General features: G+C 51.8%; 1 protein-coding gene across 5 annotated transcripts in view; it reads right to left on the reverse strand.

Moving 5' to 3' along the window:
• ankhd1 (ankyrin repeat and KH domain containing 1) overlaps positions 1-26,545 on the reverse strand; it is a 57,010-nt gene that overhangs the window by 10,403 nt on the left and 20,062 nt on the right. For 2 of the 5 annotated variants that reach the window (XM_035432460.1, XM_035432457.1), the window contains exons 2-23: positions 25,369-25,522; positions 20,522-20,678; positions 19,264-19,411; positions 18,587-18,734; positions 17,901-18,134; positions 15,400-15,494; positions 14,560-14,797; positions 13,748-13,939; positions 13,241-13,350; positions 12,642-12,729; positions 11,931-12,058; positions 11,142-11,285; positions 10,610-10,712; positions 6,786-7,688; positions 3,944-4,077; positions 3,755-3,866; positions 2,847-2,992; positions 2,283-2,425; positions 1,294-1,507; positions 812-987; positions 339-501; positions 45-140 (exon numbers count right to left, since the gene is read on the reverse strand). In XM_035432460.1, coding sequence (XP_035288351.1) covers positions 45-140; positions 339-501; positions 812-987; positions 1,294-1,507; positions 2,283-2,425; positions 2,847-2,992; positions 3,755-3,866; positions 3,944-4,077; positions 6,786-7,688; positions 10,610-10,712; positions 11,142-11,285; positions 11,931-12,058; positions 12,642-12,729; positions 13,241-13,350; positions 13,748-13,939; positions 14,560-14,797; positions 15,400-15,494; positions 17,901-18,134; positions 18,587-18,734; positions 19,264-19,411; positions 20,522-20,678; positions 25,369-25,522 — 4,026 coding nt within the window. Of the gene's footprint in view, positions 1-44; positions 141-338; positions 502-811; positions 988-1,293; positions 1,508-2,282; positions 2,426-2,846; positions 2,993-3,754; positions 3,867-3,943; positions 4,078-6,785; positions 7,689-10,609; positions 10,713-11,141; positions 11,286-11,930; positions 12,059-12,641; positions 12,730-13,240; positions 13,351-13,747; positions 13,940-14,559; positions 14,798-15,399; positions 15,495-17,900; positions 18,135-18,586; positions 18,735-19,263; positions 19,427-20,521; positions 20,679-25,368; positions 25,523-26,545 lie in introns of all 5 variants that reach the window. The other 3 variants (XM_035432456.1, XM_035432458.1, XM_035432459.1) reach the window with 2 other exon arrangements.

Raw genomic sequence — 26,545 nt, forward strand, 5'->3', positions numbered from 1 at the left:
AGCTCACACACAGAGCACCTACAGCGGGGGTGTCCGTATCTCACCTTGTCGGCGATAGTGGCGATGTATCTCATGCACTCGATGTCAGAGGGGAACTGATTGACTTCCTTCACCAGGTACTGCACCACCTTCACATGACCCTACGGACAGAGGTCAGGGGTCAGAGGTTAACCGCTTTGCAGAGAGACTCAGCGAGAGACATGATGTGGTGGGTACGATTTAGGCAAACTTGGTTATGCAGCAAAGTGGAGAAGTCCTAGTTTCACCTTGTCTTTAGTCTTTAGAGTAAGAGAGGATGTACATTAACGGTGCAGTTTGGGGGCTTTTGGGGGGCCTACCTTGCGGAAAGCCGCCATGAGGGGGGTGATCTTGCGGTTGTCGGCGGCGTCCACGTCGGCGCCGGCCTGAACCAGGAGCTGCACCACGTCAAAGTGCCCGCCGTTAGCCGCTAGCCACAGCGGCGTGTTCCCCTTCTTATTACGCACGTCGATGTGAGCTCCTCTGTGGGGGGGGGGGGGGGAGAGAAAGTGAGGGATAGACAGAGGGGGGCAGAGAGAGGGAGAGAAAGGACAGGAGATAGGGGGGGAAAAGGGAGGAATGGAGGGAGATGCAGAAAGAGAGGAAGTACAGGAGAGGAGAGCGGGAGGAACGGAGGGAGAGGGGAGAAGGATGGAGGGAGGGAGAAATTAAGAGAGGGAGCGGGAGAGAGAGAGGTGGTTTGAGGTGAGTGAGGGAATGTGCAGAGCGATGGTTTTAAGCACGGCAGCCGAGGCCAGTGAGAGCTCACGGTGCCCGAAGCCCCGCCCCTCACCTGTTGATGAGCAGCTCGCAGAATTTGTAGTGGCCCTTGTCAGCAGCGATGGTGAGGGCGGTGTCGCGGGACGAGGGGACGGGCGGGGCGTTCACGTCGGCGCCCTTATCCAGCAGCACGCGCCCCACCTCCGCGTACCCGCCGGACGCAGCCTCCATCAGCGGGGTCAGACCGGTCTGGGATGAGGGGGGCGGGGGGGAAGGGTTACCTCACAAAAACTGAGCTCTAAGCTGTAACAGCTCATGTCGAAAGATCATTTAAAACAGAAGCGTCCATTTTGTTTGCCAGTGATGTGGCTTTACTTCAAATTTACGTGACAAGAAGGAGAATGATTTTTTTACAACCGAAACAAATATTACACACATTCAAACGAGATAACAGCCCAATGTTCACTTGTCACCGAGTCGTCCCCTTTGGAAGCCATTTTTGTTTGCTATGCACTACCTTTTAAAGGAAATCTCCGCCACCCCGCCCCGGCTCACCTTGGCCCGGTGCTCCACGTTGGCCTTGCGGTCCAGCAGCAGGCTGACCACCTCGGCCCGGCCCTGGAAGCAGGCCAGCGTCAGCGCCGTGTTGCGGTTGGTCTCGATCTGCGCGTTGATGTCCGAGCCCATGTCCAGCAGCAGCTTCACCGCCGGCACGTGCCCGTTCATGGCCGCCAGCATCAGGGGGGAGATGCCCAGCTTGCTGCCCGTCCTGCGGGGGGGGTAGACACACTTTATTGAACCCTGTGGGGTAGTTTGCCCTCAGCATTTCACCCATCTTAGTTACAGGAGCAGTGGGCAGCCACAGTGGAGCGCTCGGGTTCTGAGGCCAGGACTTAATCAACAGCAACAAGGGGAGCAGTCAGTCACAGACACAGCCACAGCCAGGAAGACACAGAGACTACTGGAGACATACGGCCCCCGTCAGACAAGCAGAAAGAAGCACACTCAGACAGGGACTGGTTAACAGAGGGAGGTACAGACAGACAGATAACCAGGGGCGGCCAGAAACAGGGACAGATCTATGAATGATCTGTGCAAAGAAAAAAATGAGAAAGGCCCTGCCCACTCTCTCACACACACACGCACGCACGCACGCACGCACGCACGCACGCACGCACGCACGCACACACACGCATACACATACTCTCTCTCTCACACGCAGACACACACACACACACACACACAGATACACACACACATACACACACACACACACACACACACACACACACACAGATACACACACACACACACACACACAGACACACACACACACACACCCCACTGCACCCCCCAGACCTGCTAGTACCTGGGAAACCTTTCCCAGTAATACCCTTTTAGCTCCGCCCCTTGCCAGTCATGCAAAATAGCAGTCGAGGACAGACGGACAGCCGGACAGACAGAGGAAATGGACACAGACACAGGAGCGCACTCAGACAATCTGAGACTGAGGCGGAGGCGAAGTGGGGCGGAGTCAGACGCACCTCGAGTTGATCTCGGCGCCGGCGTTGAGGAGGATCTTGATGATGTTGACGTACCCCCCCGAGGCGGCCAGGCTGAGGGGGGTGTAGTCCGACACGTTACGGTGCTCCTTGTTGGCCCCACGAAGCAGCAGGAGCTCCACCACCTGCAGCCAAAAAACCGGGGGGGTCACACACATGCATAATATCACCCAGGAGGGGGCACGTGCATACGTACCCCAGCACCGTATGGGACAGACAGCTGGCACTCAGACCTTACACACATACACGTATTCATGCCATGCGGGGACCTTGGCCATTTTCATTGTGCTTAACTCAGTATTTTATTCAAATCTCACCAATTTCACCACACATTTTTAAGTATTTTCAGAATGTTAATAGGGTGAAGGTTTGGGTAGGTGGTGCTGATGTGGTAGGGTGGGTGGACGTTTCAGTAGGTGGTGCAGGTTTTGCGAGGGGGGCGTTCAGTGCCGATTCGCTGGGGTGAGAATTAAGAGTGCAGTGAAGGTTTCAGCAGGTGGAGAATGTGGGTGGGGTCAGAGCAGGATTCGGGGAGACCCTGCGTACCTCTTGTCGGCCCCCTGAACAGGCCAGGGAGAGAGGGGTGTCTTTGGTTCTCTCAGACTGGGCCTCGATGTCGCCCCCTTTGTCCAGCAGAATCTCCACCACCACCACGTGACCAGCTGTAGCTGCGAGGATTAGAGGAGTGAAGCCTGGAGAGACAGAGAGAGAGAGAGAGAGAGAGAGAGAGAGAGAGAGAGAGATCGGGTACAGGTTATTCAAGGCTGTTTGTTTGCTCCTTCAGGTGCATGAATTTGTGTGTGTGTGTGCGTGCGTGTGTGTGTGTGTACTCTAACCCATGATACAGATAAACCTCGAGAGCAAAGAGTTTTGAAAAGAGGCTGTTCAGAAGACGACTTTGTCAACAGTATTATTTGGTGTGCACGGGTGTATGCATGTGTGTATATGCGCGCATGTGTATCGGTGTATACGTGTGTGCATGTATGAGTATGCGTGCGTGCGTGTGTGTGTGTGTGTGTGTATATATGTTTGTGTGCATGTGTATGCTGTGTGTGTGTATGTTTGTGCACATGTGTATACTGTGTGTGTGTGTGTGTGCACGTATACGTGTGCATGTGTATACTGTGTGTGCGCGCATACGTGTGCATGTGTATACGGTGTGTGTGTGCGTGTGCGTGCGTGCATGTGTATACTGTGTGTGTGTGCGTGCATGCATGCATGTGTATACTGTGTGTGCGTGCGTATACATGTGCATGTGTATACTGTGTGTGTGTGTGTGTGTGTGTGTGTATACTGTGTGTGTGTGTGTGTGTGTGCGCGCGAGTATGCGTGTGCATGTGTATACTGTGTGTGTGTGTGTGTGTATGTGTATACTCTGTGTGTGTGTGTGTGTGTGTGCATGTGTATACTCTGTGTGTGTGTGCGCGTATACGTGCACGTGGCACGCTCCTTACCCTTCTTGTCGCGGTGCTCGATGTTGGCCCCGCGCGCGATCAGCACAGACACCAGCTCCTCGTGGCCCCCGGCACAGGCCAGCGTCAGCGCCGTGTCGTGATTGCTCTCCGTCTGCCAATCAGAAACAACCTCAGTCTCGCAGCCGGCGGGGAGGGGGCGGGGTCAGAGCGGAGGGGGAGGGGCCTTACGTGCGCGTCGATGTCCACGGAGGGGTACAGCGGCAGCATGGAGGGAGGGGACACGCCGCTGCCGGACGTCTGCGCTGACTGCTGGGGGGTGGGCGAGGTGGTGGTGCTCAGCATGGGCACTCTGCTGCTCACAGCTGCCACACACGAGGGGGCGGGGACAGAGATGTTAGTGAGAAAACTACACTTCCCATCATGTATTTCAGGCCTGTCAATTAAACGGTTATTTCAGCTGTTCACAAGACATAGACCAATCCTGGACACTAGATGGCAGTGTAGAGTGGTTTACAAACTGGGCTTATAAATATAGAGCTTTATTCATGTTTATGTAAAAACATAAGCTTACATACAGCAGTCTGTGCTAAAGAACTAAATAAATAATCAAGAGATGTTGTCCAGATATTAGCCAAATACATTTGACTGAAAACAGGTGATCACAAGCAAAGTTACTTCTGCAAGGATGAACCATCTACATGAGCAATATGGACAGGTATAAACCTTTACCACTTCAGAGGACATAACTAGTTAATGAGCAGGACATTTTCACCACTTAACTGAGACCACCTGCCGGTGGCGGATATTAAGAATATTTGACCAACAAGCTTGATATTAACACACACATCCCCCAACAGCCCAGTCCTCTAACAATGGGTTTATAGCAGATGAAACACATGCAACTAAGTAACAACTACAAACGGTGAGCTCAACCAATCCTAATTAACCCAGAGTTCAGCTGGGGAGAAAAAAAAAAAAAAAAAAACTCCACACACTGCATGTCCAGGATGCATGGATACGGGGGGGAGATGCCGTAGGAGAGGCAGACTCCCCTTTCTAAATTTCCCTACCAAGAAACCTCTCTACTTCCCCTTCCACGCGTTGATTATAAAGGGATTACTTATCACTGGTGTATTATGGCCAGACCACTACACTCTCATTGTTACTTGGGATGCTTGTGATTTATGAATCTAATGCTTTACTTTGTGCACTGATTCGGTCTGGACAGGGTCAACCAAATCCCTACAACGCAAACTGTAATGTGGAGTTTCATTTTAGCGCTCCGATTGTAGGCTACGTGCGTGACCGAGGAGAGAAATGAAACATGGGGAACAAAAAACGTTATCTTCAGATCTGAAACTCCGTCTTCATCAGGGATCCCCAAACTATGGTCCTCGTTTGCGGCTTTTTAGCTTCACATTAAAAACAGCCACAGATTTGGGGCTAAAAAAGGTGATTTATCCGTGCGATGGCCCGTTGTGTTTCACCAGTTAAGCAGTAAGTGACCACTGCAACCCACACACGCTGTGGCTCTCCGGGCCCAAGGTCAGGAACCGCTGACCCAACGTGACCAAACGTTACGAGCCCAGCGGATGTGCTGACGTCTGCTTAAAGACGAAAAGCTCACGTTGGGGCCGTCTCCCTGCGGACTCCTCACAGGACGGGATACTGTTCCCCCCACACACACACACACACACACACACACACACAGACACACACACAGCGCTGTTAACACAGCCATGCTCACTCTCTCCAGAAAAAGCCCACGCAAGCCTTGAGCCAAACACGTCCGGCAGAGGGTGACGAGTAAACAAAAATCAATTTGTGAGAGGTGGGGGGGGGGGGGGGGGGGGGGGCGGGGGTGAGGGCAAAAAAAAGGAAAAAAGCACTAGAAAAATAGTAACAAAAAAGCATGGCCTAAAATCAGTTTGAGTGACTGAAAGTCAAAATAACAGATGAATCATGGGTAATGGTGTACCGTCAGCACGCGGGTCACTGAAGCCCTGAATAACGCCCAGCCCAGGCCTCGGTGGGCAGTGATGGGACGCTCGAGCGCGACGGGGAAGCAGCTTCTAGACGCGCCCAGCTTCCTCCTCCACTCTCTTACCCCCTCCCAGGACCTCGCTGAGAAACCCGATCCAGCCCTGCAGAGCCTCCTGTCTGCGATTAATCCCATTACCCTTACGACCTTTAAAAGGGCCTGAACTCCCTAATGGACCTCACGCTGCCCCCTGGTGTCCAAACCAGGAAAGGCATCAGGAATACCACAGCTCTGTGATGCTCTACTGATCTGATTTTTATTCATTCATTTTTTTAGGAACCCAGAGGGTTCTGGGGGACCACAGCAGAGCCCGGTCTGGGAATTGAACCTACAGCCTTGGAGGTAAGACGCCCAGCTCCATAACCGCAATGGTTTAAATTCGCACTTATTATTCATTCTGACATTTTGATTTATACATGATATGTACAAGCTTGGAAAGTCCCCATAATCACATATTCCCAGATTTGAAATATTCGGATGAATGTTCTACGTGGGTTTCCACAACCCGCCATAACACTTACATAGCCCTATAAAAAAAGGAAGAACCAATGAATTCCAGGGGTGAGGATGACACTGCTGTTGTCTACCAGGGTACAGGCCCTGAGGGACATGTAGAAACCCAATTAACATCTGCTTCAAAACAAATCTGCCATTAACAGAGATATTTCTTGCTTCTGAAAGATGGAGACAGTCTGACTATTGGTGGAGGGCATGGGGCCGTACCGATAAAACTGTGAAAATGGCGTAAAATTTCAGTCACGCTTTATGCGATCACATGACCGAAGGAAAGAGGGAGGGGCTTAAAAGCTTCACACCTCCAGGGCACTCGCACCCAGTCGTCATGGCGATGCCTAGTCCCTTTTCAGACCATACTGTCCATCAAATATGACCTCAAAAACAGCAAATGGAAAAAGGCGGAAAAAAACTGTTTGGGGGTAGGTTGGGGGGTAGGGGGGCATGACTGACAAGCAAGAAAAAGGAAAGTAGATAAAACTGGGGAACTGGGGGGGGGGGGTGCATTTAACACACCTGCCATGATGTCGTCCAGCGTGTCGGTGAGTGTCTGTGCGGGCGTGGCCACCATGAGGCCGTCGGGCGCCGGGGCCAGGAGTCCGGGCCCCAGCATCTGCTGGCTGGCCAGCGCCCTCTGCAGGTCCGCGCTGGTGCAGTCGGAGTAGTCCGCGCTGCCGAAGTCGGTGGACTGCTGGGCGGCCAGCGGCTGCACGGGGACGAAGCCGGGCTGCAGCGGGGGGGGCGGGGGCCCGGGCTGGGGGGGCGGGGGCGGCGGGGGCTGCTGCGCCTCTCTGATCAGGATGGTGTCCACCTGCGGCAGCTTGGCGCAGTCCGCCTCCTCCAGCTCCTCCCCCTCTTCGTCCTCCTCCTCCTCGTCCTCTTCATCGTCGTCCTCATCGTCGTCGTCGTCGTCCTCCTCCTCCTCCTCCTCCTCGTCGTGCTCGGCGGGGAGCAGCCGGCCGTCCTCGCTCTGGCCCTCGGGGGGGCCGAGGCGGGCGGGGTGCGGGGGCGGGGTCGGGGGCGAGGGGTCGCCCGGGTCGTCCCGCAGGCCCTTGGCCTCCATGTACTCTTTGGTGAACTGCTGCTGCGTCTTGAGCTGCAGCTGCCGCTCCACCTTCTGCAGCTCCTTCAGGATCCTCTTCTTCTTCTGCACCTGCTCCTCGCGGCTCTTCTTCAGCTCCTCGATCTTGTCTTTGGTGAGCGGCTCCCCCTGGATCAGCTCCAGGGACTGCAGCTGGGCCTTCTCGATGGCGCTGATGCGCTGGCCCAGCTCGTTCAGCTTGCCCTCCGTCTCCTCCACGATGCACTCCAGCGGCTGGTACGGGTGGAAGGGGGGCAGCGGGTCCGCGTCCGGCCCCCCCGCCCCCGCCGCCGCCGCCCCCCCGGCCAGCAGGGGGCTCTGCCTCTGCTTGGGCGCACCTAGACACAACGGGGGCGACAGGACACCAGGTTGCGGGAAAGAAATCGAAATAAAGAAACCGAAAAACAGGACCAAAAAAATGCTAATAAAAAAAAAAATTTTTTTAAAGTTAATTAACAGGATGGAAATTTATCAAATTTGGAAAATGAATAAAGGACAGAAAAAAATTAAACATGAATAAAGTGCAAAAAAAAATGGGTGGCAGTTTGGCACAGGTGGGGGTGTAAAAATAAAACAGGGGCGTGCCAAAAAAAGGAACTTTGGCCCATGCAGGAAAAAAGGACTTGTGGTACTCAACAACAAACCATTAATTCAGCTGCATGAATGACAAACTGCAGGACTACAGGAAGAGGGAGTCAGGGACAAACAAGAACCTGGACAGAAAAACAGACCGGGAACAACCCCCCCTCCCCCCCCCACCCCCCCCACCCCAAAAACACAAACACCTCCACACCACAGGAGAGCCCGCTACACCAGTCACATGACCCAATTCATTACATCACCACCAATGGAACTTAATGCAAAATGAACGAATGACTGACTCACAGAGCTTCAGTGTGTTCACCATAAATGAGAAATTCTTCACGGGAGAGAACAGGGGAAATGGTTTGAGTTGCAAATGGTGCAGACTGCACATTGACAGCATCACATTCTACCAGCCACACAACTGGAAACAGACTCCCTCAGCAAACCAATGTCCTTTCAGAAATTATAGCACTGCTATTCCCCGACTACTGAAGGATTAAACCAACCTGAAGTAAAGCTCATTTTTACTGCATACAATCTTTAGAGCGCTTCGGAAATGTGAGAATTCAGTTCAGGGAATGTTATGTAAACAGAGCAGTTAAAAAATGAAACTGAACTCAGCCTCTCCTGCGTTAAGCTTCTGCTCTAACTAAACAGGCGCTCAACGTCGGCCAGAACGGTTCACACTCTCAGTAACGACTGCAACACATCTTTGAGACGACTGCTGTCCAAAGCAGGCAAAGGCCATTTAACCAGGAGGCCTGGACCCAATCAGCCCTTCCCAATTAAAAAAGCTCCAATTCATCAGCGGGATTTGCAATTACAGGATCAATAAACCACAGAAACGTCATCGCCCGAGCTGTGTGTGTATAAATATGTTAAAATACTTCCTGTCTGATGATAACCATGTCCAAACTTATACTCAAGGAGGTCGCAAAAAAAGTACTGTAAACTCTCCATACTTGAGTCTGTCACAACAGCACTTATGGTGTTAACATATGGCGTTAACTAGCTTTTTAAAAAAAGCCAATCAATCTTCAGTAAGTGATTATAAGAAAGCAGCCTATGCAGCATTTCTCTTTTGCCATATATAACACTTACGCTGGACTTGTGGATGAGTTATGGGGAATTCAGGAGGACATAGTTTAACGGATGATGTTTACGGGGAGGGAATGATTTAGAGCACTAGCGTGGCCCTGCATCGTGTCTCGTTTCCAGCGCGAATCTGAGCTCAACTTTCAGCAGGACGCCTCTCCTCTCTGAACCGCAGCCTGTATTCCGGCAGACAGGCGAGTTTGATGGTGCATGAGCACAAGCCAATTGTCCTTTTGTGATTTTAAGAGCTCAACTCCTCACACCGTTCCTCGTATAAAACAGGTCTCCCCAAGCCAAGGCTCCGCTTGTAAAAGCATCGATGCTAATTACTCATTACTAATTCAAAGGTAATTACGAATGAATTACCGGGCGATTAATTAACGACATCGAAACGCTGACGTGACATGAATTCCGTTCGCTCAGTTCAGTCTCCACGGTGACTCAGCCTGGAATTACAGGCGTTGACACCAGTGAGATACAACAAGCTCCAGTCAGTTATAGCGCTGAGCTCCAGTCAGTTATCACACTGAGCTCCAGTCAGTTATCACGCTGAGCTCCAGTCAGTTATAGCGCTGAGCTCCAGTCAGTTATCACGCTGAGCTCCAGTCAGTTATAGCGCTGAGCTCCAGTCAGTTATCACGCTGAGCTCCAGTCAGTTATCACGCTGAGCTCCAGTCAGTTATCACGCTGAGCTCCAGTCAGTTATCACGCTGAGCTCCAGTCAGTTATCACGCTGAGCTCCAGTCAGTTACCAGACTGAGCTCCAGTCAGTTACCACTGAGCTCCAGTCAGTTACCACTGAGCTCCAGTCAGTTATCACACTGAGCTCGGTCAGGGTGACTAAAGAATGTGAAGAATGACAAATCTGACAAACACACGCACGCGCACACACACACACACACATACACAGAGGGAAGAAATCAACAAAACCAGCGGCTGACCCCACAAACACAGAACACGTCAGGCTCCACCAATCACCACGCAGAGAGCGGACAGAGGAATGAGGACCTGGCCTCCACCAGCCAATCAGAGTCCTCCTGTGCTACTCCTGTGCCTCCAAACAAAGATAAATGGCTGCTTGCATCTGGAATGCATTTAAAGCCTAGAGAGACTTCCCTTCACTGGGGGAAAAGGAAAATATTTATTTAAGGGGGAGGCTCAGAAACACGTACCCCCTTATGTGAAACGGCTGAGGTGAGCATTCAGACAAACACACCTCGCTCTCCACCACGGGGGCCAACAAACTCAGTCCCCCTTCAATATCAGCTGTGTACCACTTCTGCATATGCATTTTACTCCATGAGTACACTCTATATATTCATATGATTTTTACACACAAGGGTGTGTGTGACCTATGCTCGTGCATAAGTACGATGTCTATATATTTGATATCATGCAGGAGTACGATGTATGCACACGTATGCATTATGACACACGTGTATGATTTAAGGCGTGTGATTGGAGGCACAGCTTTCCCTCGACTGATTGGTTGGAAACCAGGCGGCTTCGTCTTCTGCCTGCACTGTGAGGAAGAGGAAGGTGGGGAGGAAGCGACGCTCACACATGGCGACGTGCTGACCTTTGCTGGTGACCGGCGGGGGGGCCGTGATGGTGGAGGGCACTCTGTCGGGCTCCTGGGGGGGCACCACCATGGCAAGGGCTTGGAATGGAACGCGAGGGACCTGGGGGGAGGGGGGGGGATAATTTAGGTGCGTCACTCCCAGCTCCCCCAGACATTATTCCACAATTCCGTGAGTTCACAGAAGCAGCGAACAGGGAACAGGAAGCAGGGCACTGAGAGACCGCCCCCATGCCCCAAAGATCGTTTTGGTGGGGGGGGGGGGGGGATATTATGAAGCACAGTATTGTACCCTGGTAACCCTCCCTCCTTCAGCTTAGTTCTCAAAATATACACACATACACACTCAAACACACTAGACTGTACCCATCTGCCTACATTCAGCAGGCCTAGAACTAGGTCCCCACAAGCTTATCTGGTCCCCACAAGTTTGTGTAAAATGAGTGCCCACAAAAAACAAACCTGAACAAGGAGAAGCCCTGGTCAGGGCAGGGAGGCCCGAAGGGGGGGGGGAGGGGGGGAGAGTGCTCACCTGAGACGTGTCGTGGGAGGGGGGCGTGAGCTGGGACATGTCGGGCGCAGGGACGGACAGGATGTTGTTTGGGTAGTCTAGCAGGTAGGAGACCACGTTGGTGTGGCCGCCCTTGGCAGCTTCGATGAGCATGGTCGAACCGTCCTGGCGGGGGAAAAACGAGGAGAGAGTCACGTTCAGCTCAGCGGGACGGTCCACGGTTCGACCGTGAGACCCTGGGCATCGGCCAGCGAGGTCAAAACGTTTGCTCACCGAACCAAAGAGCGTGACTGAACGAAGAGAAATGCGGAGAGAACACGCCTCCACCGCAGGGCGGCTCAACCCTGTTCCTGGAGATCTACAGTCCTGCAGGTTTTCACTCCAGCCCTGACAAAGCACTCCTCATTCTACAGCTAGAGATCCTGTTGAGCTGCTAATCAGTAGAGTCAGGAGTGCCAGATTAGGGTTGAAATGAAAACCTACAGGATGGCAGATCTCCAGGAGCAGGGTTGGGTAGGCGTGCTCTCATGGGAAACCCCTTCGTGGCAGTTAACGTTGTATGCAGTGAGGCTATAATGTCACGACTAAAATGGACATGAAACACAATACAGTTAGGACATATGATAAAGAACTGGCTTCCAGTGGGTACTGGTAGCGAATTACACAACGGTTTATGGAAAAGTAGCTTTAAAAGTCAGTCGTCTGTTAGTCTGGTGCCTGCAGGTACGGAACTCCTGCCGAAAGGTGTCCCCTCCAAAGGGAGGGGGTGCTGAGGGGGGACCCCGGTCCGGGGGGGGGGGGGGGACGCACCTTCAGTCTGTGGGTGGGGTCGGCTCCGTGCGCCAGCAGCAGCTCCACCACGGCCAGGTGCCCCCCCGCGCAGGCCAGGGACACCACCGTGTGGTCGTTGTTGGCCGTGGCTCTGTTCACGTTAGCACCTGTGAGGGGGCGGAAGGGCACACAAAATCCCCAGTGAGCCCAACAGAGAGCTCTCTGCCCCTCCAAGGACATTACAGCCTTCAAATGTGCCCTCCTAGAGCTTCTGTTCACACACAAACATAAGAGGAAACGGCCAATCATCAATTGATTGAGCCTTTTAAACTTGCTTTTTAAAATCTTTATTATGAACAAATTTGGCTTGCTGTACTGCATTTAGTATTGAGGAATTATCTTTATTACACTTTTAAATATGCCAGAGAACTACATGTATAGGCGTACTTTCTGGCTTTTAATGTGGTTAATGTGCTTTTGGGTACCGTCTAATCTCATGTCATTTACATTATGTCATTTGTAACTGGGATGCATAATGAACCACCACCCTCCAAAACACAAATGAAAAGACCGTGCTGAAATGTTTGCATTGTCATAAAACATGTCTCTGTATGTATCTGGGGAGAATGGAGGACCAAAACAGGAAAGTGCAGTTATGTTCTCCCAGCAGCAGGGTTGGAAGCGCTGAACTGCAGCTGTCACTCAGGCGGCTCCAACCAATGCGGAGTGAGGGGGGAGGGGCAAACGCACCTTTGCTGATGAGGAACTGTACGGTGCACAAGTGCCCCGCCCTGGCCGCCTTCATCAGGGGGGTTCTGCCTCCCTCCGACTCGTGTTCCTGTGTTTAATACACACCCGTCAGTGGAGGTTACGCACACGTGCACACACACACGTGCACACACGCACACGCACACGCACCTCAGAGACACAGTCAATAGAAGTGGGCCATAGCAAGCTGGCCCACACACAGACGGAGGGCATTTCACTCGGGCGTGGGCAGAAAAACCCTGTCTACACTACAGGAACAAAGGAGGAGTGACAGCAGGAGAGGGAGAGAGAGGGATAGAGACAGAGAGAGGGAGAGAGCCAGAGCGAGAGGGAGGAGAGAGGGGAAAAGGGAGGAAGAGAGAAAGAGAGCAAGAGGAAGGAGAGAGAGAGAGAGACGGGAAGAGGGAGAGAGAGAGGGGGAGAGAGAGAGAAAGACGGGAAGAGAGAGAGAGAGAGAAAGACGGGAAGAGGGAGAGAGAGAGAGAGAGAGAGAGAGAGAGAGAGAAAGACGGGAAGAGGGAGAGAGAGAGGGGGAGAGAGAGAAAGACGGGAAGAGGGAGAGAGAGAGGGCGAGGGCGCACCAGATTAGCCCCGGTCTGCAGCAGCACGTCTGCCACGTCCGTGTGTCCGTTCTCACACGCGTACGTCAGCGCCGTGTCTCCCGTCGCCGTGGTAGCGTGGACATTTGCCCCTGCGGACCAATGAGACCAGGCGTGAGGGACAGAGGGCAAGGGGACCCACCAATTAGAGCAGAGCTCATATTAATTCAGGCATTAATTCAGGATTGATTAAATTACCCTGTTCGTACAGGCAGACATATTTAAATATCTGACTGATAGGAGTCAGGACTGAACTACGTTCAGTTCAGGTCAGTGTTATTTTATTACAAGCTAATGCTAAACTACACAAAATCTCTTTGTCAGGTTTATACAACGGGATACACAACGACCAAATAATATTAAAATAACGACCAGCCTGAGGGACTCTCAGCACTTCCCAAATCCGGATTTGAACCTGCAACCTTCATTAGGGCTGCGGGTCCTTTTAAGCGCCAAGCTGCATGGCGGTGAAAGGGGGCGGGGCCTCACCTGCTGCCAGGAGGTATTTGACGAGCTCCAGGTGGCCCTCCTGCGCGGCCTCCATCAGCGGCGTGGAGCAGCCCAGCTCGATGTCGGCCCCCGCCTTGATCAGGAAGTCGGCCACCTCCAGGAAGCCGCCGCAGCAGGCCAGGGTCAGCGCCGTCTCCTGCGTCTCCTCCGTCTGCGCGTTGATGTTGGCACCTGAGGGACGGGGGGGCGAGGTAGGGAGGGGGGGCAGGATCTTAGCCACAGAAAACCTGGTCATTGGCCTGCAGACCTTTGCCCCTTTGATTAGGTAAGTTTCCGCACTGGCTCCCTCTAGTGGATTATGTGTCACGCTAACCTGCGCAGCCCAGCAAAGCAGCACCACCGTACTGAACCGGTTAAAAAACACTGTGGACACTGGCTTCCACCAGATCCTGGTGATTCATTGCATTGTAGGAAATTACATGGCCAAACAATGTAACTCAGGGCTGGCCAGCCCTGCTCGTGACCATCTACGGTCCTGAAGGTTTTCATTTCAACCCTAATTCAGCACACTTGACTCAATTAATTAACAGCTCAACACGAACTGTAGCTGTTGAATGAGGTGTGCTTTGGTAGGGTTGGAGTGAGATCTGCCAGGATGGTAAATCTGCAGGAACAGGGTTGGTTGCCACTGGGTGGAGGGATGGAGGGATGGAGGGATGCAGATCTGGCAGCCAGCCTTTGAGCAGGATGCTGCACTCCAGGTCAGCCCTGATGTGCGTGTTACGGGAGGAGTGACAGCGCGTGGCAGTCCGAGGGGGCGGGGCTCTTGCCGAAGGGGGCGGGGCTCTTGCCTTGCGCCAGCAGCAGCGCCACCATCTCCTCGTGGCCCTCGCGGGCGGCCTCCATCAGGGGGGTGTAGCCCTCGTCGTTGACCTCCTCCAGGTTGGCGCCCCGCTCGATGAGGAGCGCCGCCAGCTCCACGTGGCCCCCGCAGGCCGCCAGCGTCAGCGGCGACTCGAAGGAGTCGGCGGGCATGTTCACCTGCGCCCCGCTGTCCAACAGCAGCCGCGCCACCTCCACGTGCCCGTCCTGGGACACGGCAGGGGGAGGGAGGGGTCAGGGACACGCACAACAGTGCAAACAAACACAAACATACACAAACACGCATAAGCACACACAGTGTACATACACACACGCGCACACACATACACACACAAATACACACAAAAACGCAAGACACACGTGTGCTCACACACACACCCCAAATACCCTAATCCCCACTGCAGTTTGCTTCATCTTCCATGAGAACAGAAACCAATTTTAAATAAATAATTTCACCCAGCAAAGCATTTAAGGCTGGTTTCCTAGCCATGGACTAAGCCCAGTCCATCTAAAAGAAACTTCAATGACATTGAAAAACATCTCAGCGCAGGACTAGGCTAAATCCATGTCTGAGGAACCAGGCCTTAAGTCCTTACTTCCTAGCTTAGCTTATAACCCTCTGCAGAGCTGCTTAAACTGCTCCACTCATCTACTCACACAGCTGGATATTCACTGACTGCACACAGGCCCAAACGCAGGGTCAGGTTACAACATCGCAGCTAACGGGCTGAGAACATGGCGTAACTCTGCATGCACAGCTTCCCCGGAAACAAGCGCAGCCCCCCCCCCCCCGCAGAGCCCCCCCTCACCATGCAGGCCTCCATCAGCGCTGTGTGCATCTCGTCCGTCTTGTGCTCCTGGTCGGCCCCCGCCTCCAGCAGGAAGCGCACCATGTCCAGGTGTCCTGCGGCACCAGAAGAGGGAGACACTGAGCAGTGGACAGTCTACCGATGTCTCCAGAGCCAATCACACGGCGGCAAACGCATCCAGGGTTAATACCGGCGCGGGATCAGTGCGTGCGTGCGCACGCTGAGCAGCAGCCTGCCCCTAGCGCCTCATAGAGCTGCCATACACACCGGCATATATACTGAAGCAGAAAGCACTGCGGTCAAGGGCACAATGACTGTGCCCGACCTGGGAAGTGAACCTGCAACCTCTGGCTTAAAAGCCAATTATACAGCACTACCACCCTCTGAGTCCAGCACCCAGCTATTTATTTTACTTTAATTTGTTTTACTTAAGCGGACTTCGCATATTAGTGACTTTCTATGTACATTAATTATTGATCTTTTTTTTCTCTCTGCAGAGTAGCTCTGTAATTCCTTCTTGAGTTCGCAATGAATGCCTGTATTTTAATTGGTAATTTAACACCTGTTTATTTCATTTTAAATGCAAATAAGGTGATACTGTGTCTTTAATTAGGGAAGGCCAAAGCGTTTTCTTGGCGATAGGTCATTCACTACATACAGAGCAAAGATGACTTGGCACAGCTCCATGAAAGCATGCATTTCATATGAAATACATTTTGAGGAGTGTGTTACCATTTCTAAAGGTGCCAGATGAAGTGTGTGTTATGATACTGAGGGGGTACAGGACTGTGACAGCATGTACACAGTCATTTACTCACACACTGCGATAGTGGAGTGTGTAATGATACTGAAGAAACAGTCAGGGACAGAGTGTACACTGTGCATACTGAAAGCCCCAAGATAGTGGAGAGTTATTAAGATAATGAAGGTACAGACAGTAACAGCGTGTACTCAGAGCATTGCTGAAGGCCCTGGGATAGTGGGGAGAGTGTAATGATACTGAGGGTACAGACAGTAACAGCGTGTACACTGAGCATACTGCAGGCCCTGGGATAGTGGAGAGATTGTAATGATACTGAGGGTACAGACAGTAACAGCGTGTACACTGAGCATACTGAAAGCCCTGGGATAGTGGAGAGTGTAATGATACTGAGGGTACAGACAGTAACAGCGTGTACACTGAGCATACTGAAGGCCGTGGGATAGTGGAGAGAGTGTAATGATACTGAGGGTACAGACAGTAACAGCGTGTACACTGAGCATACTGAAGGCCGTGGGATAGAGGAGAGAGTGTAATGGTACTGAGGGTACAGACAGACAGTAACAGCATGTACACTGAGCATACTGCAGGCCCTGGGATAGTGGAGAGAGTGTAATGGTACTGAGGGTACAGACAGTAACAGCGTGTACACTGAGCATACTGAAGGCCGTGGGATAGAGGAGAGAGTGTAATGGTACTGAGGGTACAGACAGTAACAGCGTGTACACTGAGCATACTGCAGGCCCTGGGATAGTGGAGAGATTGTAATGATACTGAGGGTACAGACAGTAACAGCGTGTACACTGAGCATACTGAAAGCCCTGGGATAGTGGAGAGTGTAATGATACTGAGGGTACAGACAGTAACAGCGTGTACACTGAGCATACTGAAGGCCGTGGGATAGTGGAGAGAGTGTAATGATACTGAGGGTACAGACAGTAACAGCGTGTACACTGAGCATACTGAAGGCCGTGGGATAGAGGAGAGAGTGTAATGGTACTGAGGGTACAGACAGACAGTAACAGCATGTACACTGAGCATACTGCAGGCCCTGGGATAGTGGAGAGAGTGTAATGGTACTGAGGGTACAGACAGTAACAGCGTGTACACTGAGCATACTGAAGGCCGTGGGATAGAGGAGAGAGTGTAATGGTACTGAGGGTACAGACAGTAACAGCGTGTACACTGAGCATACTGCAGGCCCTGGGATAGTGGAGAGAGTGTAATGGTACTGAGGGTACAGACAGTAACAGCGTGTACACTGAGCATACTGAAGGCCGTGAGATAGTGGAGAGTGTAATGATACTGAGGGTACAGACAGTAACAGCGTGTACACTGAGCATACTGAAGGCCCTGGGATAGTGGAGAGTGTAATGATACTGAGGGTACAGACAGTAACAGCGTGTACACTGAGCATACTGAAGGCCCTGGGATAAGTGGAGAGTGTAATGGTACTGAGGGCGCAGACAGACAGTAACAGCGTGTACACAGAGCATACTGAAGGCCCGGGGATAGTGGAGAGTGTAATGATACTGAGGGTACAGACAGTAACAGCGTGTACACTGAGCATACAGAAGGCCCTGGGATAGTGGAGAGTGTAATGGTACTGAGGGCGCAGACAGACAGTAACAGCGTGTACACTGAGCATACCGAAGGCTCTGGGATAGTGGAGAGAGAGTAATGATACTGAGGGCACAGACAGTAACAGCGTGTGTTACTGGAGCCCCGGAGCGGAGCGTACCTTTGTAGCAGGCCAGTGTGAGCGCGCTCTCTTTGAACTCGTTGGAGTGCGTGTTGATGCCGGCGCCGTACTCCAGCAGCACGCGCGCCACCTCCACGTGCCCGGCGCTGGCCGCCTCCATCAGCGGCGTGTGCCCGTTCTCGTTGTGGTCCTCGATGTTGGCGCCCTCCTTCAGCAGCACCTTCACCACGTCCACGAAGCCGCCCGCACACGCGTACGTCAGCGCCGTGTTACCTACAGGGAGGAGGAGGAGCGGGGTGAGAGTGTGTGTGAGTGCGTGTGTGTGAGAGAGTGTGTGAGTGTGTGTGTCTGAGAGTGTGTGAGTATGTGAGTGAGTGTATGTGTGAGAGAGTGTGTGAGTGAGTGTGTGTATGTGAGAGAGTGTGTGAGTTTGTGTGAGTGAGAGAGTGTGAGTGTGTGTGGGTGTGTGTGTGTGTGAGAGAAAGAGAGTGTGTGAGTGTGAGAGTTTGTGTGTGTGAGAGAGAGTGTGTGAGTGTGTGTGGGTGTGTGTGTGTGTGAGAGAGAGTGTGTGTGTGTGTGAGCATGTGTGTGAGAGAAAGAGTGTGTGTGTATGTGTGAGAGAGAGTGTGTATCTGTGTGTGTGGTGTGTGTGTATGTGTGTGTGTGTGTGTGTGAGAGAGAGAGAGTGTGTATCTGTGTGTGTGTGCGCGCATGAGTGCTCTCACCTGTGGAGGACTGTGCGTTGACGTCCGCCCCGTGCACCAGGAGCAGTTTGACTATGTCTACGTAGCCGCCACTGGCTGCCGCCATGAGGGGTGTGATGTCACCCTTAATGCCCCGATCCTCCACGTTAGCGTGCATGGCTAACAGGACCTGCAGGGCGAGAGCAGAGGGCGTTAGCAGGACCACAGCCTGCTGGGGATGGAGCAGAGGGGAGGAGTCTCCGGAGGAAGGGGGCGGGGCAGGCAGAAAGAGTGTCTGGATGAAAGGGGGCAGAGTAACAGGGGAAAGGGGGCAGAGTATCAGGGGAAAGGGGGCAGAGTAACAGGGGAAAGGGGGCAGAGTAACAGGGGAAAGGGGGCAGAGTATCAGGGGAAAGGGGGCAGAGTAACAGGGGAAAGAGGCAGAACATCTGGAGAAAGAGGGTAGATCAGGGAGGAGGAGCATCAGGAAGAAGGGGCAGGGAGGAGGAGCCTCCTGAGGAATGGGGAGGGGGAGGAGCCTCCTGAGGAAGGGGGCGGGGCAGTGGGAGGAGCCTCATGAGGAAGGGGGCGGGGCAGTGGGGAGGAGCCTCCTGTGGAAGGGGGTGGGGCAGTGGGGAGGAGCCTCCTGTGGAAGGGGGTGGGGCAGTGGGAGGAGCCTCCTGCAGAAGGGGACGGGCAGTGGGAGGAGCCTCCTGTACCTGTGCGAGCTCGTAGTAGCCGGCGGAGCAGGCGAGGCAGAGCAGGCTCTCGCCCTCCTCCGTGTGCTCGTTGACGCTCCGCCCCTCGTCCAGCAGCTTCCTCACGGCGTTGACGTCTCCGTCCGAACAGGCCTCTGCCAGGCTACGGCTGAAAATAACCAAACTGCTACAATTACTGGGACTGCGCTGGGGGGAGAAACGCAGAAATGAAACATTCTACAAAAATAAGGAGAAGTCAGAGCGACACGTCCGCTAGCCTGTCAGGCCTCTCCGGGGGTGGTCCAGCGAAAGCGCTGCTCGTTAGCGTAGCGCGGAGGCCAGCGGGTCAGTGTGACATTCTGACCGTGTCAGACAGGCGGGGCGGACCGGGGCCCCTGGGAGGGCCGCGGACCGGGCCTGTGCCTCAGATGAGCGCACCCGCCCCCCCCCCCCCCCCACCTAACTGCTAATTCGCCACTCCTCACGCAGGGCCAAGGAGGGGCAGGTCCTCCGGCGCAACGTCTGCACGGCTCAGCAGGTGAGCTGCGGGGTCAGAGATGGCGGTGGTGGTGAACCGCAGTACGCACCCTGAGGGGGACGCACGCTGCTCCACACCTTTCCCGAATTCACAGAGACAGACCCACAGGCAAGGCCAGACAAATACAACTGGGCACCCAAACACGGGAGCCAAGACACAAGGGACCAAAATACACTCAGAGCAAGAATAAAACCTGCAATTGAAGAGTGTAAAAATACTGGTGTAATGACATTACAGGCAATTAGATCTTATCCAGAGCTACTTACACAACATTTTTGCACTTTTTACATAGTATCTATTTATAAAGACGGACACATACTGTTGCAATTCAGGTTGAGTACCTTGCTCAAGGGTACAATATCAGTGTCTCCTACCTGGGAATCGAACCTGCAACCATTAGGTTACAGGCCCAGGTCCTTAACCCATTATACTACACTGCTGCTGAACTGACATGTAGTGCTGGGGGCAGATAATCGCTCAGTGCTCAGAGAAAGGGGCAGCAGGGGTAATTGTGGGGGGGGGGGGTAATTGTAAGGGGGGGGAGCAGACAGCAGTGCTGGGGGCAGATAATCACTCAGTACCCCGACGGCAGGGCAGAAGGGGTAATTGTGCGGGGGTTAGCAGTAGGAGGGGGGCACACAGAAGAGATACATACTTGTCGGCCTGGTACCCCGACGGCAGGGCAGAAGGGGTAATTGTGGGGGTTAACAGTGGGGGGGGGCAGACAGAAGAGATACATACTTGTCGGCCTGGCCGGCGTTGAGCGTGTTCTCGGCCCTCATGCGCGTGAGGGCGGCGGCGGCCTCGTCCAGCGCGCAGCTCACCGACGACGTCAGCCGGCGCAGCACCTCGGGATCTGCGAACGCTTTACCGTCCGCGGTGGACAGTTTACCAATGCCTCCAGGAGCCAATCACGCGGCGGCACACGCATCCAGGGTTAGTACCGGCGCGGGACCAGCACACACACACAAAACACACACAAAAAACACACACACACACAGAAAGCTGGTGTTAATCCAGTTCAAACCATGCAGCTCCACATCTCCCTACTTTACATGCACTTGTGTAGCCGCTCAGCTAAATGAATGTAAACTGGTGCCCAGCTAACGCAAAACGTTCTCACAACGTCGCAGCCATGCGGTGGCAATGTTACAACGTTGATAAAACATTCCCGTAACATTGGGAAAACATTCTGTGTTAGCTGGGTAGCAGAGGCTACAGAAAAGCATAACTAACTCCTAACTTTAAGAGTCAGCAACTGTTCAAAAAAGAAATGCAACAAATAACCTGTACTGTTAAAGGGGAACTCTAGCCAAAATCATCAGTCCTCACCTGTAAAAGAATAGCTCTAATTTACAATGTGCCACATAACACTTTAACCCACAAAGAAAATGCATAAAGCCCCGCCCCCAACAATGATGTCACCCCTTTCCTTCATTACAGGATGGATTCAGAAAATGTAGGAGAAGCTGCAGTTGACACTGAAATTAAACGAGCCAAGACAAACCTTCAGTTAGGTTTTCATATTTTGTGATAGTAATCAGATATATCAAGAGAATAGATTTGTTTCCATTACGCAGTATTTTCAAATTGATGTTACTTACAAGAACTATGACATGAAAAATACAGGTCAAACCAATTATTCTCATGGTAAAAAATGGAACATACCAAATGATGATTTCTGAAACAGAGTTCCCCTGTAACATTTAATTGTACCAAGCATAAAAGGCACTATATTTCAACAGAAACATAAAACTATTTTTCAGTCGAAGCTTTTTCAAAACGCCATTAGGAAGGAGGACCAAATTCAGAGGATAAACCCAAAGCCTTGTTTAAAAAGCTGAATGAAAATGCTGGAGTTTTGAATTAAAATCAGCAAAGCTCGCTTTTCCTTATCAAATATTCCCTTTAAGCTTTGACAAGTCAAATCAAGCAGCTGTTGGAAAGATGGAGATGGGGACTCAGCACAAACGTATTGATATAAAACTTGTAGAAGTGGTAGTTTTAACCGTTTATATCCCCGCAGGGGGTTATTATTTACGGTTTACTCCAGGAAGTCCCAATGTTTTCGCCAATGGGTCACAGATTGTACAGCTTTTCACGCGAGTACAAAAAACAGCACTGAGGGGATGTGTGTGTGTGTGTGTGTGTGTGTGTGTGTGTGTGTGTGAGAGAGCGTGCATGAGAACAGTGAGAGAACAGACTGTTTGTTCTGCTGGCCTACATAGCCATTCAGCAAAGGGGAAGGGGGGTGGGGTGGATACCCCAAAACATCCATAAATTGGGTGAGTAGCGTACGCTTGTGTACGAGCGCAAGCGATAAACCTCCCTCTGCTTTGGTCCTTCTCACCGTCTCAACCCTGTAAAAACAGCTCTCTCCTACAAACACACTACCCTGCAAGAGCACAAACTCAAAACACATTCAGACAAAAATAAATCACGCTGCCAGGTTTTACACCGTGTTATCGGTGTAAAAAACCTTTACCCCCCGCGGTGCTAGACAACTAGCAATTACTGTAATGCCTAATAAAGCCTGAACTTCTCCCTGTTCAATTAGCACAAAATGTGCTAAAAAGCAAAGCAGGTCTAATAATTAGCGTCTTACCTAGAAACACAATAACCCCAGAGCACTTAGCCACCCAAAATTTCCCTGTAGAACCGCGTGAATGAGCTAGCGCTTTCACATAGCCTTTGTTGTTAGGGGGCAAAAATTATTCACAACTGCATTAAAATGCCAAAATCAACAGCACCATTAAAACGTAGATGGGAAATTTCCCCAATATTAGAGACTCAACAAAAGAACCAGAGTCCATTTTCACAGCTCCTACGTACAAAGGTACGGTCACAAAACGGTATGTATGTGGCACGTGTACACAAATACAGGCACACAGACACACAGAAACAGACACGCAAACAGAGATACGCACGTGCACACACACACATACACGCGTGCACACACACACAACAGTATAGCAGTACAGCAAAAGCCAGTGCTGAGTCATGATGTCAGCTGCTGCTGCTGTACTCAAATCCATTGTTCCTGTCCAGGATGTTTAATCTCTGCACAGCAGCCCCGATGACAGGGCCTCCGAGTCTGCAGCCCCCTCGTGACGGGACGGCCCTGTGGCAGCGCACAGGACAGTACGGGGCCTGTCTGCACGGGATTCCACAATGGGACGCCCCTGTGGCAGCGCACAGGACAGTACGGGGCCTGTCTGCACGGGATTCCACAATGGGACGCCCCTGTGGGAACCCAGAGGACAGTACGGGGCCTGTCTGCACGGGATTCCACAACGGGACGTCCCTGTGGGAACCCAGAGGACAGTACGTTGGACGCGTTCCAAATCTGGAATGCCCCGCCGTGTCCGCTGGCCCGCCACGTCCCTGGGACGTCCTCTGAGGATTCCAGAGAGCGAGCACAGCCAATCAGGCGAGGGCAAATTAACCAATACACCGTGCCACACTAGTGTCCGCAGAAGCACTGTGCGTTTTCTTTTTTTGTACTCGGGCAACGCCGGTTCCTGGGAACATTCTGACTACCCCAGGCACAGCAACTACATTTCCCAGAGTTCCACAGGCTCTTCACAGAGCATGTGCGAGTCTCAGAGGAGAAGCAGGAGGGGAACGGTCCCTCAGCGCACAGGCTGCAGTAATAACAGCAGGAGTGCTCATAAGGGATCTCCCCACCTCCTCACGGCGCAGAGGCGTCAGCCGCCCCCGTCCCGCGACGGCAAGCGGCCGCGGAAACGCCATCGGCGAGGGACGCAACCGCTAATGCAACCTCGATTCCCTTAATCCAGTCCTCCACCACCAAGATTACCCAACTACAAACGTGGATAGGCATTCAAATCCCATTTTTATAACCTAAAAAAAATCACTGCAGCCAAAATTTATACAGAACACCTGATATAGCTGTGCAAAAACAAATTAGTCCAAAATATCCCAAAACCAAAAAGGTCAATGGGCAAAAGGCAACATATAGACCAGTTTATTAAGGGTTTACCAAAAATACAAAAAATGTACATCTACCATCAGACTAGCAAACAGCCAATAAATAAACAAGCTTCTAGTCTATTTGCCCAATCGGGTGAAAGGTCTTTAAGCGTCATGGAGCACACTGTTGAGTGTGGAGGTCAAGCGAGGGATCACCTTCGTCACCATAAACATGGCAAAAAAAAAGGGACAAGCGTCCAACAGCAATCCAAAACCAAGATGGCGCCAATGAACATGGGCCACAACTAGGCCATTTTAATACTGAAAGAAAAAAGAAAAAGAAAAGAAACACTAAACTGCACTGTCAATATTGCAGCACACGGCAGTTTGAAAGGTGAGGTCAGTTACCTTCAGTCTGCAAACACAAATAACATTCATTCTACACTGAGGGCCAAAGAAGCAACAGTTACAGATCTAGACCCAGAGTGATCCTCTGTCCTCGGGAGTATTTCAGTTTAGAGAGCACCGCCGCCTCAGAGGGAAGCGCGGTGGGAAACGGCACCTTAAGGCCATGCTGCTGAAAAAGGAGATCATGCTCATTCATTTTACTCCATTTTACTCCATATCCTCTCAAAGCTGAAGATTCAGATATTCATGTCATTTCCGTGTGCCCAACAACCTGGTCTCGGGAATCTCTTCACATTTTCCAGTGTTTTACTAATTTTGTTCACTTTTTTAAAAAATGGCTGAAAATGGTCAAAGTTAACCGCTTGTGGAAGCCATGCTTTTGTCTGCTCAGGTTCCGGTACTATGCAGCAGAGAGAAAAAAAAGGTGAACAGACCATGAACAGCAGGAAACCTGTTCCAAATGTACACACACACACCCGTGCACAGAAACAGACAGACAGACACAGACACACACACACACACACACACGCATGCCCGTGCACACACGCATGCATCCACGCACACAAACACACACCCACCCACCCACATTCACTCTCTCACACACAGAGACTCAGACACACAGCAGCTGAACTCACTTGACACTCAGAAAATGACAGCACTTATAATTTCACCCACACATAAATGTCCAATTCAGATACATTACCAAATAATACAAAGAGTGCAGTAGATGGCAAAGGCATTAATTTAAAAAACTAGTATGCAGTTTTCTAGGAACGTCTGGAAGAACCCACTTCCCACTTCCCCCCCAATCAATGTGAATACCCCCATCAGGCTCATTGCGTGATGTCATGGATCTATCCCTCGACTGTGGTCCTACTTAGCATTCCAGCCTACAGACAAACCATGCTGCAGACCCACAGGCAGGTCGCCCCACCCCTCGCCTCCATGCAGAAGTCTGAGCGTGCACACAACTCCAGCAGGCTAGTTTTGTTACGCTAAGGGGCGCTCGACAAACATGCAGCAGGTCAAAATAAACACCGTAAAACCGTTTATTCTTCATCCGACTTTAACTGTGACATGTGCCTTTACCCTTAAACAGCAGGCTCTTTCCACCATTACAGGTAAACAACGATCGCAAATCAATGTGAGAAAATCAGGATCGTCTACGTTAAGTTGGCCTGAGGCAATAAGGCCCGCCCACTAAAGGAGGCCCTACAGAAGCCCTTTTCGGGGCAGGGGGGACATACCTGCGGCCTCGAGCAGGGCCTCTAGTCTGGCTTGCGTCTCTGGGTCCACTGTTCTCAGGTCAGCCCCGTCTGCGGCACTGGACAGGAGCAGCTCTGACGCGGTCTTCAGCATGGGGTTCTCCAGGTCCTCCTGGTCCAGTATGAAGGACTCCACCTGGAACACACACACACACACACACATACACGTTAGCCCCATCGAGATAAAACTCAAGTACATGGCCACACATTCCACAAAAGGCCTTGAGAAGCAGCAACCACTCGCCCCTCGAAAGAAAGGCTAGCTTCTGCTGTCAAGGTCCAGAAGGGATCTCGGTATCACTGTTTTCACGTGCACAACGATATACCGCACTGATAGATGTTGAATTTGCGAAAGCAAATCTATTCATGCAGGTGCATACATACGCAGCACATAACCTGCAGCCTGTAGCAAAAATGAAGTTGCTACAACTGCTAAACCAATGAGGTTCCATTAATTCCTATGTAGGTGAATCTGGTCAGGCACAAAATTAACTGCAAGGATCAGAGCGATGTACAGTGGAGAGAACATGTTTAATTGGCTGGTACAAGATAGATCCGAGAATTGTGATTGGCTAACATGGCTAGAAGTGGAGGTCTCAGCGACTCAGACGGAGCAGTGGTTGTTGGGGCACGTTTGGAGCCTCAGTGACTAAGACCGCTGAACCTTCTGATGATTCACAAGGCACAGTGGCTAAAGCGATGTTAGCATAGGAGTCTGAGGGAAGGACATCAGCCAGGGGCAACAAAGGATGAAAGCGCATACTCCTCAACCAAGATGCAGGGCAAAACAGACGAGCACCTCCAGAAACAGCCGACTGCAAATTTCAGTTGAAGGTCAGCAGGCAGTTACAACAAGAACAGTCCACTGAGAACTTTTGAAGGATAGTCTCCTTGGAGTTATTCTAATTTGGGCAGTTATCTGTATGTTCTGAAGACGCTGACAGATTAACCAACATTTTAAAAAGTGCAAGATGAACAAATACCGCAACCACACCCCAGTTCACCAGAGCTGCCATAGCCGTAGTCACTTTAAACTCCCGTTTCACAGAGCGTTTATGCAGTTGGATGTTTACACAATTAATCCAGCATGAGTGCACGGCTCCAGGGGAAACCAGCCACCCAGGATTCAACCCTGCAACCTCCTCAAAAAAAAAGTGCC

The sequence above is a fragment of the Anguilla anguilla genome, chromosome 9, assembly GCF_013347855.1.
Source record: "Anguilla anguilla isolate fAngAng1 chromosome 9, fAngAng1.pri, whole genome shotgun sequence".
NCBI classification, from domain to species: Eukaryota; Metazoa; Chordata; class Actinopteri; order Anguilliformes; family Anguillidae; genus Anguilla; species Anguilla anguilla.